The 16,536-nt window shown below is 42.6% G+C and overlaps 1 protein-coding gene across 2 annotated transcripts in view; it reads left to right on the top strand.

Annotated features, from left to right (window-relative positions):
- The first annotated feature begins 269 nt into the window (after window positions 1-269).
- Shroom3 (shroom family member 3) overlaps window positions 270-16,536 on the top strand; it is a 336,567-nt gene continuing 320,300 nt past the window's right edge. The window contains exon 1 of one of the 2 annotated variants that reach the window (XM_023707672.1): window positions 270-1,145. In XM_023707672.1, the coding sequence (XP_023563440.1) occupies window positions 1,002-1,145 (144 nt within the window). In that variant the 5' untranslated portion in view covers window positions 270-1,001. The remainder of the gene's footprint in view (window positions 1,146-16,536) is intronic. The other variant, XM_004647430.2, reaches the window with a different exon arrangement.

Here is a 16,536-nt window from a genome sequence, read left to right as displayed (position 1 = left end):
GAGGCATTTTCTTCTGATGAAGCCCTCGCCCACACCTTGACCTTTCTTACACTTTTCCCCAGATCACTTAGGCCTGCGACACAGCAGGATTGCCTTCAGTTGCAAAAATACCACAGCCTGTGTCTCCCTCACTCCATGAAGTTCTGCTGTAGTCGGGTGAGGCGGGGCTCCTCCAGCAATACTTTGTAGGTAATCAGCCAATCCGTGGGCTATTTTCAGCCTCCACGGAGTTATCAACGGGCGAGGCTGCTTTGATTGTCAGGTCTTTGTGGCAAGCTGGTTCTCAGCCCTTCGTCTGATCCTCTCCTCTCCACCGGGCTGACCACTACTAAAATCGCCAAAGAAAAGACGTTTTCAGGTCCCTTCTTGTTATTTCCACTGAGGATTTTAAAAAACAATTTCTTACATCTTGTAAAAACTTGTTATTTTTCAAGAAGCAAGCGGAGAGCTTAATTGCCGAAGAAAAGTAAAGAGCTCTGGGTGCCCAGGGCGTCCGGAGCACTTCGGCCACTGTGCTGGCGGCTCAGCGCGCTTTCTCCCCGCGCCCCTGGGGAGCGCGGCGGCTATTGTCATGGTAAATTTTACTGGCGGAGGGAGAAAGGATTGATCATCAATCAGAAATGAGTTTGGGCCATTTTAGGCCATTTTCTTCCGAGATTGGGACAGACTTAATTTTCTCTAAAATCACAGAGAAATTGTTGGCTTGTCTAAGTGTGAGATAAAAACCATCTCCAGAGTGACGTGGGAGGGGTTTTACAAAGCAGAGAAATGGACCCCAGTGGGGGCTTCCGCAGGAACCCAGAGTGCTCGGGGACTATGCAGACTTGGAGACCTCCGCGCGAGAGCCCCCTCCGCTTCAGCGGCCCGGGCCGAAGCTAGAAGGACCCTGCAAGTCAGCCTGCAACCGCGTCCCCGCGCTGTTGCCTGGTCCCCGGAGCAGCGCTAGAACCGAAACGCGGAAGCCCCGCACCTGCACCCGCGCGCGCCATGGCCCGGGCGAGATGAGGACTCGAGAGCGCCCAGAGCCCCGCGCGCCCCCCGGGGCCCGTTACCTGTACCTGGAGGCCTTGCTGGAGGGAGGCGCTCCCTGGGGCTTCACTCTGAAAGGTGGCCTGGAGCGCGGAGAGCCATTAATCATCTCCAAGGTGGGTTTCTCCTTCCAGTGTGATCGTTGCTCAAGTCGAGGGCTTGCTTTCTTTCTTTCCACCTTCCTTCCCTCCTCCCTGCTGTCCTTCCTTCCTTCCTTCCTTCCTTCCTTCCTTCCTTCCTTCCTTCCTTCCTTCCCTTCCTCCCTGCTGTCCTTCCTTCCTTCCTTCCTTCCCTTCCTCCCTACCTTCTTCCCTCCCTCCCTCCTTCCTTTCTACTTTCTTTCTAAACTTTTGACATATTTGCCCCGAATGCAAAAATATTTCCAAGGATTACCTGTTTTTTTCCATAATTTTATTGAGAGACATATAGCAATGAGACAGTTTCAAATCAAATTGGTATGACAGTTTCAATAATGAACACATTGCATACTCTCTTCCTAGTGGTTATTTGCTGTACAAGATGCAGACATGATATCCTATTTACAAACACTATTAGAACAAATCCCTTTATTCATTAAGAGAATGTAACTATATATCTATCCTAACCATTTTGAATATACAGATACAAAATGGACATTCATCTGTATCCCCTTTTTTGTTTAGTGGATTACCTGAATTTTAATTTGCTGTTTTGTACCTTTTTGGTTATCTGGAAGTATTTTGAATAGCTTGGTATTTGAAAGAGAAACATGTCTTAGCTCATTTATTCATCAAAATCCCAAGAAAAATGTGCTCCTTTGATGGATAATCTTCTCTTTTTGTGAATGGAATAGGACAGGCTCAGTAGCCCCAAGAGCCTTTCTGTTACAAATCAGATTAAAGGTCAGCAACATGGTGAGGTAGCAGCACGGTGTGTGATAAGGAGCAGAGAAACATCTGATCATTCCTCCTTCCACTGGAAATACCTAGCTTTTAAGAATGTTTTAAATTTGTTTATAATTCTGCTAACTCAATGCATATATGTCATTTGTTACTTTTTATGCACGGAAGAGTTAAATTGGCTTTCATAGGAACTCAAGAACAAGCATCACACACTGCCTTAGTATTTCTGTGTAAACATCTTAGATCTCAGTCATCCTGCACCATGCTCTGTCTTCATTTATGTTTTGGTGTGAGCACAGTAAGTTACAGCTGTGGAATGAGTCCTTACACAATAGGGTCAGCATTTTTCTTCAACTACAGAGATCAGCACTGCATGTTATGTTTTAAATATCAGAACATTAACAGTCTAGTACAACAGAACTTCAGTGCCTTTCAGACATGTGCATTCCCCAGGGAATGTTTCACAGAGGCAGGGCATTTCTTTTCACTTTGAGGGTGGGAAGGGGATGGCGTGATTTGCACACGACCTCTGCTGTCTGGTGAGGCTGTTTAGAGCCAACAAAGTGTGTGCTGTGAGGGAGACCGGAGATTCTGATTGAGGGTAATCCACTGGGAACTGAGTTTCACTGCAGCAGCCTGTCACAGTAGCTCCCTCCCCCTTAAGTGTCCCAAGGAAAACAGAAGAATGCATTCAGTTAGGATGGACCTCAGCTGTAAAAAACTAAAAACCTAATTTATAGTGGCTGTGAGTAAATAGAGTCTTATTTTTCTCATGCTGCTAGAAGTCTAGAGGTAGGATGACCAGGCAAGGAACAGCGACAGCTCGGCGACCTCCTCGAGGACCCTACTTAGCCCATTCCTCTGTATTCTGATAATGTAGGCCTTTGTCTTCATGGGGGCATGATGGATGCTGCAGTTCCAGCATTGCATCTTCATTCCAGGCAGGTTTTAACCTTTTGTTTGGGGTTTTTTGTTTCTCTCAACTTTTGCTTCCATCTCATTGACCAGAATTATGCCACATGCTTACACTTAGTCCAATTACTGGCAAAAGGCATGACTAACTTCGACCAGTTAAGATTTTTCTTGTGGATTCTGCAACAGGGGCCTATCTTTCATGAAGTCCAGGAAACTAGGCTTACCGTTTGAACAATTTTAGATTCTATTTTATAGGAAGAAGGGGGAATGGCTGCTAGATAAACACCTGAGAATATCTATGGCAAGTGTACCTTTGCATTTTACTTTAAATTTTACTTTATTTGCAGTACTAAGAATTGAATCTAGGGTCTTTATACTAAGCTACATCTCCAATCCTTTTTTATATTTATTTGTTTGTTTGTTTATTTATTTAAGTTTTGGTCTTTTTGAGACAGGACCTTACTATGTAGTTGAGGCTGACCTTAAATTCACTATCTAGTCCAGGACAGCCTGGAACTCACAGTGATCATTCTGCCTTAGCCTCCAAGTGCTGGGGTTACAGGCCTGCACACACACCCCACTTCGTATTTGTATTTTGAGACAGGGTTTACTAAATCACAAAGTTGCCCCTGTGACTCACACTGCTCATCTTCCTGTCTCAGCTTCCCAGAGTGCTGGGATTGCACATGTGTGCCACCATGCTCAGCTTCTGTACATTTTAAAACTGACTGCATGCACACTCATTTGTCTGACCTTTCATAATAACATATTATATATGTTATATATATTTTTAAATTTATGTATTTCATGCAAGGTCTCACTGTGCAGCTTGGACTCATAGCTGTCCTCCTATTTCAGCTCCCCAGTGTGGGGACTACAGGGGTGCACCACCATGCCCAGTTTTGGTGGTCCACTGGGTGGATCTAGGGCAGGGCTGGCATAGCATGCAGTGAAGGATCAAACCTGGGTTCTTGCACTTGCCTAAACAGGCGCTTAGTCCACTGAGCTGTCTCCCTAGTCCAATATATCTGTTATGATTTGTATGAATGGTGTACCAAAGCCCATGAAACCATAGGTGGAACTTTTTTTGGTACCAGGGATCAAACTTGGGACCTTATGCTTGTTAAGCAGGCACTTAATGCCACTGAGCTATATCCCCAGCTCAAGTGGAGCTTTATTATTATTATTATTATTATTATTATTGTTTTTTTTTAGGGAAGGGTCTACAAGGGTGTTCAGGGTCTCACTACTAGATAGGACTCATAGTGAGTCTCCTGTTTACAGCCTCCCAAGAGCTGGGATTACAGGCATGTGCTGCCATGCTCAGTCTCAATTGCTATCTCAGCATGCCCCAGAGGTGGGGCTGGCACTGTAGTCCTGGGGATTGAACCCCTGGCTCCTGCATCTGCTTGCAGGCACTTTAATCCACTACTGAGCTATTTGGTGGCCCTTTGAGCTTTTGAATGGTGATTGGATGCTAAATGTGATGTTAGAACGCAGTGTCTGGTTGGAAGAGGCTGGGGCTGGAAGGGCATTTCTCCCTCCCTGGCTCCTCCCTTCTCTCTCCACTTCCAGCCACCTGACATTAGCAGTTTCTCTCCACAGCAACATCTTCCACCATGTTGCGTCTGCTCTGGGCCAGCTGATCCTGGACTGAAACTGTGAGCCAAAATAACGTTCTGCTCTGTTCAGTGTGGAGGCAGTCATGTGTGCCTACCGTCACATGTGGCTACTTCCATTTCAATTAAAGGCAATAAAAATGAAGTGACATTTAAAATTCTGATCCTCATTTGCACCAGCTGCCTTTCCAGTGTCAGATACCTCCAGAGCTCTTGAGCTGCATACCACATCTGATCTGCCTAGGGACCGTTCTTCATCTGAGCTCCGCTGCATCTCTCTGAAGATTCTCTGATGCCATCCTGCTGAGTTTGGTGGTTCTCTTCTGTACTCCTATTGTCACTTTCTGCATTTCTGGAACTAAACCTTCAACTTCAAGCCAGGGAGTCTTATTTTGGCTTATGGCTTTAGTCCATAGGCTCCATTTCAGGAAGGCATGGCGGAAGAAAGCTGCTCATTTCACAGCAGCCAGGAAGCAGAGAGAAGGGAGGAGCCAAGGAAAGACATAAATCCTTCTGAGACCCACCTGCAGTGACTAGCCTCCTCCAACAAGACCCCACATCTGAAAAAGCAGGTCAACCAGTGTTCCATAATCCAAACTTCCTCCAAAAGTCCAAACCATGAAGTTCTTGGGAGGCATCTAAGTGTAAATCGTAACAATTCCTATGCCATGTACTTACTGTGTCAAATCATGATATTTATGTTGACTGTCTTCTCAGAAGCCTTTGAGCCACCATAGCGAGGACTATTTTCTTTCCATTTCTGCCACATTTAATGCAGAGTTTGAGTATATGCATATTTGTTGAGGAATGAAAGAGCCTGGGTCTTTCTTATTCATTGTGTATTTCTAGGACCTAGCATGGTGCCTTTCATGCAACAGGGGCTCACTAATAAAAATTTTATTGAATTAACTAGCAAAGCTGGAATAGAGCAATGGGCTTTTTAAACTGAGAGACAGAGTTTTAGGAGGGTGCCAGGCAGATCTGCTGAGGTGGGTGGGTATTAGTATCCTGTTGCTGCTATAACAAACTGCCACAAATTAAGTGGCTTACAGCAATACAAGTTTACTAGCACACAGTTCTTTTGGTTAGAAGCTGTACACAGGTCTCATTGATTTAAAATCCAAGGACCAACCAGTCTATGCCCTTTTCTGGTGGCTGCTGGAGAGAGGCTTTCCTCTCCCTCTCTGGCTTCTTGAGGCTGGAAGTTCTGGAGACCACATTCCCTGGTACATAGATTTCCTGCATCTCCAGAGCCAGCCACAGCTGGTTAGGCCTGTCTTTCTTCACATCACTTGGACCTCTAACTCTGCCCCTCCTTCCACCTTTAAAGAACCCCCTGATTTTAGTGGGTCTGCCACAATAATCCAGGATAATCTTCCTATTTTAAAATCAGCTGATTAATAACCTTAATTCCACTAGCAACCTTAATTCCTTTTCACCATATAACAGACATATTTGCAGGTCCCAAGAATTAGAACATGGGTATTTTGGGGAACCAGGGCCTTATTTTGCCATCTTACAGTGTGTGAACATTAGCGCAATAGAAAAGGTGCATTTTAGCTCATGCATTGCTAACCAAGTATCCCCTCTTCTCCCAAAGCAGGGCGAGCATCTCTTCAGGGGAAAGGAAGGGACAGCCCACACTGAGTCATGCACATGAAAGGTGTATACAGCTGTGACTCTGAGGTCAAGGGTGACAAAACAGTATAATGCATAAAATATTTTCTTTTGGTACAAATAAGGCAGGAGAATGAATGGTGGAAAAGGATCCACAAAGGGTGGCAATAAAAGAAATCATTTTGTAATTGCTTTCTTTGAGATTTAATGGTCTTGTAAAGGAAAGGTGGGGTCAGCTAACCTCTATCATCTGTGAACTTTAAAAAGAAAAGGTAACTTTAAAAAAAAGTGATTGTATGTGAGTCCTGGGCAATTCAGTAGTTCAGGAAGTTGGCAAAACACTGTGATTATGATCCATTCACTCTGTTGTAGCTGGGAAAAGCAGTTGCACCTGCAGTGGAGACTACACCTGCTCCTGGGGCTGCTCAATTCAGTAATAACAATAGCAGCAATCAACAGCCACTTAGGGTGTCTCCACATCTCAGGAGATCCACACGACATGACCGGTTTATTTCCACAACTTTGCAGCATACCCCCACTGACACCCACAGCAGTGGGATGCTAACTCATTGAGGCTCTCCCTCCTTGTGAGTGGTAGGGCTGGGACTTGAAGCCTGGAACCCACTTGAACCCACTTCAATCCCTGAACTGACTACATAGTGCCATTGGGTCACTGTTGCCTGCCACACAGTTGGCTCTGTATGGAGACTAGAGCTATTATCTAGTGTAGTATGAAATTTATATTTTCTTTTCAAGTCTGTTAGAAGAACAAAGAAATTTTAAAAAAATACTTAGTTCTATAAGTTTTCATAAATTACTTGTGCCAGGTGGGCATGGTACACACCTATAATCCCAACACTCAGGAGACTGAGGCAGGAGGTTTGCTGACTCAGACCTAACCACTAGCCTTTCTTTTTTTTTTTTTTTTTTTTTTTTTTACTGTATTTAGTACAAGGTCTACAGGGTCTCACTACAAATATTGGACTCGTAGTGGTCCTCCTGTTTTCAGCCTCCCAAGTGCTGGGATTGCAGGTGTGCGCCACCATGCCCAGTCTCAGTCGCTGTCTCAGCTTGCCCCAGGGACAGGGCCAGTAGGGCATGCCTGGAATGGAACCCTGGCCTCTGTGCTCTGCCTAAGCAGGCACTTTAGTCCACTGAGCTATCTGGCCGGCCCATGACTCAGACCTAACAAACAGAAGTTGTTTGCTTGAGCAACTCTTAGACATTCAAGACCCTCAAGCAGTAAGAGGGCCACCCACTGCTCTTTGCCCTACTGTATCTTTGTTGGCATCTTCACCTGGGGAAGTACTTTTTGAGGCTCTTCAAATGTGGCCTTTGGCATGATCTTCTGTTTGATTTCGTTTTTTGTTTTGTTTTTGTTTTTTTTTTTTTTTTGTTTTTTTTTTTGGAGAGGGTCTCTCTATGTATTCCGTGCAGGCCTCAAATTTATGTAGTTCCAGCTGGCCTCAAATTGTGGCAGGCCCCTTACCTCACCACTAAGTGCTGGGATTACAGGTATGCACCACTATGCCCAGCTACTAGCCCATTTCCACTGCAGTAAAACAAGGTTTATTGTATCAGATCTTCAGTCCTAGTCTCTCAGTTCAGATTGAAGAAGAATTTTAGGCTGCTTCCTGAGACTAAATTAGTTCACTACAAAGTCATCTTACTCATCCTCTCCTAAGTGCCATGCTAGAGAAGCGTGGTATTATGACTTTAACATAACCAATTTTTCTGAGGTTTTGTGCTTATCTTTCCAACTTCGTTCTCCCTTTAGCAACCCTTGCCCTTCATACCAGGGAGGCTCCTTTCTCTGGTACCCTTAAGCCACTTTGTTTTTCCCTCTTGGTGCAGCCATCTCTGTCCTCCCTGGCAGCGATCCCTCCTTTCTCCCTAGCACCTTCCTTCTTAGTGGTTTCTAGTAAGGTAGGAGTTTATACTTGGCATCCTGTGGACATGCTGTAGTCTTTTTCAGGCCACACAGTTTTACTCATGCTATACAATCCTGCCTCTCCTGGCAAAATACGGCTCATGTCACAGAGTAAATTCTCAGCTAACGTTAAGTGACTGGTGGAATTTTAGGGCTATAAAGAATCTCAGCAGTCATGTAATTGAATTTCGTTAAGGGGCTTGTGGATCAGCTCAGTTGTTTAAGCACCAGCAGGGCAAACCCAGTCTGGCACAGGGGACCGCAGTTCGATCCCCACCCCCAAGTGCTTTTCCAGATCCGCCCTTAAGGCAGGCTGAGTTAACCAAAAAAAAAGAATTTTGTTATTAAGCAGACAGAAAACTGAGCCACAAAAGTTCATTTATTTGTCAGTGTCTTTCTGTTTTAGCAAACAAATTGTATGTGTCTGTGTGAGTGGATGTGTCCCTGTCAGTGTGTGTGTCCCAGCTGGTGAAGGAGTAATTGCCTTCTGATTGCAGCATCCTAGCTCCTCTGTTAGATTTCTAGAACTTAAAATCCCAATTTTGCTTTTTTTTTCTGCCACTCTGTCCCTTCTACTCTTTCCTTCTGCTCTTCCTTTCCCCCTCTGCCTTTTCTGTTATCCACAATGTTTTGATTATACATAACAATTTTATAAAAATGAAATTGCATTAGCAAACAGAGAGGATCTTTAAAATCATGTGCTAGAAAGCTGTTTAGAACATTATGTACACTGGATGCTAAAAATGTCAGTTTTTAAAAACAAAGGCAAGCAGGTTGTTTTACATATATGTAATGTTTGGTAAATAGCTGTTGACTTGCATTAGATAGGGAAGAACTCCCCTCCCAAAATGTTTAACATTTAAAAGGCTTTGTTTAAAGTTTTAACATGTTCTGAGACAAACTAAACTGGGTAAGCCTTTCAATGTTGTTAGGAATAAATTCTATTCAAGTAGCATACTGATGTGCCAGACGGATCTTCACATCTCTAGGGATTCTGCCTTATTTCAAAGCCAGTGCATTCCCAAGGCTTTGCCTCCTATGCAGAGGACACAATTTAATTGAAAACATATTCATCTAATTTCGTGAGCCCACAGTGATTGGAAACACATAATGAGAACTTTCCATCAATCTTACAAAAGCAAAACCTCAAAGGACACTTTGGATTTGAACTAAGCCGTACACAGATTCTCCCACATCTCAGCCTTTGATGTGGTTCCAAACAGTGAGCATCTCACCCACAGTCGCTGCTCTCCCACTCTGTCCATCCCAGGAGCCTCTGGGATCTGCCTCTCCCACCTTGACCTCCTGGGTGCTTCTCCATGAAACAAAGCAAGGCAATGATTTGCCACCAACCCAAAGGCTGGCCCGTCTTTTCTAGTAACATTCCTACAAAAACTACCTTGAGATACCGTTGGTGTGTCTGATCTCAGAATGGAAGTGATAGTTCTTTCTTCCCTTTCCACAAGGCATTCCTAAATTGGCAGACAAACAGAATTTGTGCTTATGTCAATTATATTTGTTAATTCCTTTGCAGTTACTTGTTATGTCCTGTTTCATTTCAGCTGCATTTTTTTGTGGAGATTTTATCTAAGTCATTAATTTTAAGTGCTCTTTGATGTTTGTAATTCCTTTTATTTTATTTTTTCATTTGGGGCAAGGGTGTCCAGCCTAAGAAAGTACATATTTTAACAGTAGAAGGCTTGAGATTAAATAAAGAAGTTTCATTTCTACCATGTCTGGGACCATGGCTAAGAGTTGTTCTAAGTATCTATCTAATGAATTAAACTATACAATACTTTGACAAAACATGATCCAGATGTTAGTAAGCTATGATAATATGGACTCAAATATATAGTATGTCAGGATAGTAGGAATCCAGTCAAAGTAGGCAACTCATAACAAAGACAAGATTTGGTCAATTTTCTGTATTGTGGCCACAGTTGCTACCTCACTAAACAAATTCCCTACCTCTATTGAGCTTTATGTGAAGTAGAAAGACTGGCAACAAGTATGTATGCACAGGCTAATTTCAAGGTGTAGTAAAACAGAAAACAAAAACAAACCAACATGAAAAGTTTCAGAAAGGTGGTGTCTCTGGAGTTAGAGGCATGGAATGCAGGTTTTACATTAAATAGGGTGATTAGAGACTAGTTTTCAGATGTTTGACTTTCTACTTGATAGTTACAGTCAGACAAGCAAAGAAGTTTGTAAGTTGAACTGCAGCAAGAAAGTCTTGTAATGTTCCAGAAACAAAAAGAAAGTCAGTATTATTGGAACATGGTAAACAAGGGAGGAAGTGACTTCAGAGATCGATGGAAAGCTAGATAGAGTCTAGATTGCACAGAGCATTGTAGGTGGTGGAAAACACCTTGGTCTGGATATGGTTTTAATTTTAACTTTTTTGGTGGCCCATATGGGGATTGAATTATGAAGGGTGTGAGGGGACATCACACTGTGAGTCTTCCCCTTCTTGTGATGGTAGACCAACTGCATGTTCTGAAGCTTTTTGGTGGCTCCTAAAGCCACCTTCTCTCCTCAGATACATTTCTTCTTAGGCACTTTCTACGTCTACATCAGGCAGAGGCCCTTAAAAGACACGTATTAGAAACGTGTGCCCAGCTCCACCGCAGTCCTGCTCTGTGTCAAATGTCCCAGCTCACAGGAGCTTCACAACACTGAGAGTCCACTATTACTTCCGCTTTGGAGATGAAGAAACTAGAAAGTTGCTGAATATCATGAAACTAGGTGGTATCAGATCTACAAACTTTTACACATTGAACCTAAAAAACTCATTTCAAAGTAAAAACTGCAAAGTCATTTTGTAGTTCCAAATAACCCTTCTATCTGTGTAATCCCATAGCCTAGTAAACTGGTGGGAGAAATGGGAGAGTGGCCCATGTGAAAGGGGAAGTTTGGTGAGATCGTTAAGGGAGGGGGTGTGTGGTTTGACCCAGAAATCAAGTGTAACTCTCCACATCTTCCCAAACCCTGCTTCCTGTACCTATCTCTCCAGTCAGGTCCTATTCTTGCTGTCAGTTCACTACTCCTATTATTCAGGTTGAACAGGTCCATCCCGTGGGTAGGCTATGATAAAAACCTCAATCCCAAATCAGGCCTGGAACCCAAAGAGAAATACTAAATGAACATTAGACAGTATAAAACTGACACAGGTGAACTCTGGCTAACATAGGGAAACAAATTTGAGCTGCAAACTACTGGAACTCCTCAAGATTATGCTACCCAACTTGGTGAGAAGCACAGTTATGAAACAGGTACCACAACACATGCAGGATGTCTACTGTACCAAACCTTGTCTCATTGTCCTATCACTTTCTAGCTGTTGCTCAGTTCAAAGTGTAGTATATCTGCTCTCTTCTTCTAGCTTGTGCTACTACTTAGTTGACTCCAGATTCCATTTCCATGAACTTTTGTGCATTCCTTATAGCACTCTGTATAGCCCAAGAAATGCCACATACAACTGTCATCCTCAAATCTGTTGCTGCTTGCCATGGTCTGAGCTCAACTGGCTCATTCCTTGCCTGTTCTTGGTTTCTGGAATCCTGGTTCAGAAAGATTGTAGCATTAACAAAAAACTCAATATTTAAAAATAACTATGACATGACTTTGGAACAAAACACAGACAATTTAAGTGGAAACCTGTGCCACCTGGGCAACTCTCCTTGAATGAAGAGCAATTGTCTCCATTTTGGCTGAGCCTGACCCTATTTCCATATATTGATATGTACAGAACAAGCTAGAACTTTTCCTTATCAGTTCAGTTGGCTTTAAACTGTGCATATTGGTCTAGCCAAGGTGCTGGTGGTAGTCTTTGAAGGCTGTGGGGGGTGTTCCCCAGAAACCCCCACATGCTGCTCCCTATTGTGAACCTGCTCAAGACAGGATGAAGAACCAAAGCTCCATGCTATCAGCTGGGATCATCTGGAATCAAGCCTCAAGATAAAGGCTCTGACTTCCTGGGGCTTGAAAGATTTTTTTTTTCTGTATTTTAGGGAAGGGTTTACAGGGTGTTCAGGGTCTCACTACTAGATAAGACTCATAGTGATTCTCCTGTTTACAGTCTCCCAAGAGCTGAGATTACAGGCCCATACCACCACACCCAGTCTCAATTGCTGTCATCACACCCAGTCTCAATTGCCATCTCAGTGCACCCCAGGGGTGGGGCCAGCAGGACAGGCCCGGGGATAGAACCCCTGGCCCCTGTGCCTGCTTGCAAGTGCTTTAATCTGCTGAGCTATTTGGTCTGCCCTTGAAAGATTATGCATCAGAGTTGAAGCACCAATCCCAAAACATTAGATACTGTCTCAATTGTGTAATGCTAGATTACTCTTTCTGCATATCCTTCTCTGCATATATAGAGGTGAATGCAGGTCTCTTTCCTAACACAACTCATGGCTGTCACATACTTCCCGCCACTCTCACACTCATCCTTAAGTAACTCCCTTCTTTACAAATGAATAAAATCTGGGTTATTGTGTCCTTACTTACACCATGAGCTGCACTGGGTTTGGTAGACTGGAATTGACTCATTAAAATTCCAATAACTTTTCCGTGGGATTACAGATACAAACCTTGTACTTAGATGAGGACCAGGAAGGGCTCTCCATAGAAACCAACCTTTCTTGTTAATTGGACTAAGTACTTAGTACTGTGGTTATTAAATTATGCCCTGAGCCACATATTTACTAGAAGACAGAAAAATGGATTGGATTTGTAGAACTAATTGTTCTTCTCTTTTCCTTTGAAAAGTTGAAAATTTTCATAATGAAAGTTGTACAGGTATAATTTAAGTTTTCATCTGTGTGTGTGTGTGAGTATGTGTGTGTGTGTGTGTGTGTGTGTGTGTGCGCTCAGAGAAATTTGCTTTTTTTAGGACTTCTCTCATGGAAACTGAGAAATAAGCTACTGGAATTCAGACTCAGCATATGGCTGCATTCAAGAAATACACATTTCAGATAGGGTTTCAGATAAATAATGGAAAGGAATAAGTAAATTTGGCTGGATGAGAAAGCAGAAAATAGCTGGCACTTTCTTCTTGTTTGTTTTTCTGATTTTTACTTTTGGGTGTTTGCTAATAAGCAGCAAGTCAAAAACAAGGCACCATTGACCTAAGTATGAGACAGCAGGAGGAAGGTTCAAGGAATTGGTCCTGTTCTTCAGGACTGCATTCATACTTTGCATAGTGGTGTTCTTGGCTCGAAGTGTACAGTTCAGTAAGTTGTTGACACTCTTTTGAAAGAATTGCCATCATAGTTTCCCCTACGTACATAAGGCAATGAATTTGACCTTAAAGAATAGTTGGTATAGACTCCTTCCACTGAGCAAATTTCTGAATTCAGGCACTATAAAGTGCTACAACTAACTTGCTTCTTTCACAGAGAAGGCAAAATAAAGAAATGAGGACTTCATGTTAGACATAAATACATAATGACATTATTTACATTTACTCCATCTGTGCAGGAGGCAGGTATTATGTTAGGGTCTCTCATTATTTTAAACTGAGGTTTGTTCTGTACTCTAGGAAAGAGATTTCCTATTCATGATGGATCCAGGAAGTGCTGTGCACTTTAGGTGACACTCCAGTTGTCAGCATTGCAGTTCTTTGCTTAAGGACTTTGTTTTGCCTCTCTTTGGTTCCAGAATGCATGTCACTAAGAGCAACCTACCCATGGTGGCTGGGGTGCTACATAAATCGCCCTGTTCTGTCATCCCTCACTTGCAAAGGCTCTGAGGTCCGAGGTTTCCACTAGCTCTTAGGCTTTTGCCAGTAGAATTCCATGCAAGCTGCCCCCTGTTGTAGCTGGCTTGGTGAAACATCAGTGCTCACTGCCTTCCCGTCGGGACCACATTTCCCACTTCCCTCTTTGTGTTCTTTATGCCCCTGAAGCACCGTTTGCAGAAAGCTTACTGAGTGAAAGCCAGAAGCCAAGGTGTGTGGGAGATGGTTGTTTCTGGTCTGTGGTCTTCTCACTCTGCAAGGAGTTCAAGCAGAAAGAATCATGGAGTGTCTTGGCCCCAGTCCTCTCTTGAGTGTTAATAAAAGTAGAAGTCTACCCCAGAAGTCGTTTGCAGTTCTTCGCCCTCCACCTTGCAGGATGGGCCTGTCAGTCTCTTTTTCTCCACTGACTTAGTGAGTAGCCCCAGTGGGCTTTTGCCATCATTTCTCTGTCCTCTGGTAGCAGGATCCAGTCTCTCTTCTGGTCATATATTAAGTGTTAATGAAAATGTAAGAATAGGCAAAAAATTATTCATTTGGGTTTCTCTGAGGATAGTTTCTTTTTCAGAATTTTATTTTTTTCCCTTTCATAGACAAACAGCACATAAATAAAAGTGGACCACACACACAGTTTTTTGATTTGGCAGTGTAACGTGGTGGCTGTGTGAAGTTTCCCACCTAAGCAAGCGATAGAATATAATGTAATTTCCAATCCACTCTAACTCGGATGTAACAGAGTAACTCTTTATCCTAAAGTGTATAGTTTCCTTCCATAATTTGTACTACTGCCAAATTCTTAATGTCTTTTCTTTAAGTGCTATTTCCATGCAGGGTAGATATTCTTTGTCTCCATAGGTTGTCTGTTTCGACTTTTCTTTTTGGTTGAGCTTACTGCAGACTGGTAAACAATAGCTTCCCGTGAAGGCTGTCTGCTTTAAACCTCAACTTGATCTTAAATGGATGAATATTGAGTAGATTTTGTGCATAGAATTCATATTGTCAGTTGAATGAAATTGGCAGTTCAAGAGAAACTAAATGTGGTTCCTGTGTTCTCTTTTGTACATTCATATGTGAAAAAATAACACAAAAAACATTATTCCTCCCTTCAGATAGAGAACTTTCATAGCAGTCTACACTGAGTCATAGAGATAAACTTATGTTCTATTAAAAATAGGTGAGAAAGGTAATCAATGAGATTTAACAATTTCTTTGTAAAAATTGGGTTTATGTATGTGAATGAAGAGAAAGGGGTGTTTCTTCATGACAAAGGACGTCTCGGCAAGTTGGTGTTTAATTTAAATCATGATTTTGATTACAAATGAACACATGTATAACATTCATATCTTCTCTAGCTCTAGGAAGTCTCTGGGAAACAAATGAAGAGATTCAGAAAGTAGTACAGAAGGAAATCATCTCCCGTTTCTTAAGTAGAGGAAATTTCTTAGAATTTCTTGGATTGTTCTATTTATATTGTAATTTCATGGAGATTAAAATGAACCATTTCAACCAACCATTACAGGTGTGATGGTGCACACCTGTAATTCCAGCCCTTGGGAGGCTGAGGCAGGAAAAGCATTGTGAGCTTGAGACCAGCCTGAGCTACAAAGTGAGCTCAAGGCCAGCCTGAGCTACATAGTGAGACCCTGTCTCAAAAAGACAAAAAATAAAATAAAATGAACCTTTCCATACATTGTAGGTGGGACTATAAAATACTACAGCTACTTTGGAAAATTGACTGACAGCTTCTTCAAATGTTAAACAAATAGTTACCAGAATACCATTATCACTCAACAGTTCTACTATATACCCAGTGTAAGTGGAGAAGAACTGCCTGAAGCCCCTGTAGCTGCTGCTCTACTTCCTGTCTGTAGGAATGTGATGGTTCTCAGTGCCTCGTGTAAGCGGGGAGCACACAGTATTTGTGTTTTTGAAGCTGGCTTAGCTCAGTGTCCTGTTCTCATGGTTCATTCACAATGAACCTTGTGTCAAAGTTCATTCTTGCTTTTCCTTTTTCTTTTTCTTGGTGTTTTGAAACAGGGTCTTGCTGTATAGCTCAGGCTGGCCTCAAAATCATGATGATCCTCCTGCCTCAGCCTTCTGAGTGCTGGGACTATAGGTGTGTGCCCCCCACATTCTTTTTTGGAGTCAAATCATATGTCATTATGTATGGATATTGCACTTTTTTATCCATTTATCGGCTGATGGAAGTTTAGGTTGTTTCTACCATTTAGCTCTTGGGAGTGATGTTAACTGTGAACCTGAGTCCTTACATCTATTTGAGTCCCTGCAAATACCTAGGAGCAGAACTGCTGGAGCATGTGATGGTAATTCTCTATTTAGTGGGTTTTTTTTGGAGAATCTATCAGTACTGTTTTTCCATAGCAGCTTATCATTTTACAAGGCGACTGCCAATGGATAAGGGTTCCACTTTCCATAGCTTTGTCAGGACTTTTAATTTCCTATTCTTATTTTTCTCTAATAATAGTTTTTAAAATTTATTTGTTTATTTCTTTTTTGAGACAGGATTTTGCTATGTAGTTCAGGGCTGGCCTTGAACTTGTGGCCAGCCTGCATCAGCCTCCAGAGTGCTGGCATTACAGGCATGTGCCATTATACCTGGCTTTAACGGTATTCTTTTTTTTTTTTTTTTTTTTTTTTGGCGGAACCAGGGATTGAACTCAGACCCTTGCACTTGCCAGGGAAGTGCTTATTCCACTGAGCCATCTCCCCGGCCCCCTTTAACAGCATTCTTAATAAGCACATATGGGACCTGGGGAGATAGCTCAGTAAAATAAGTGCTTGCCTAACAAG

The sequence above is a fragment of the Octodon degus genome, unplaced genomic scaffold (assembly GCF_000260255.1).
Source record: "Octodon degus isolate 3935 unplaced genomic scaffold, OctDeg1.0 scaffold00305, whole genome shotgun sequence".
Classification (NCBI taxonomy): Eukaryota; Metazoa; Chordata; class Mammalia; order Rodentia; family Octodontidae; genus Octodon; species Octodon degus.
Note: the sequence above shows the minus strand (reverse complement) of the source record. Positions and strands in the feature narration are given on the sequence as shown.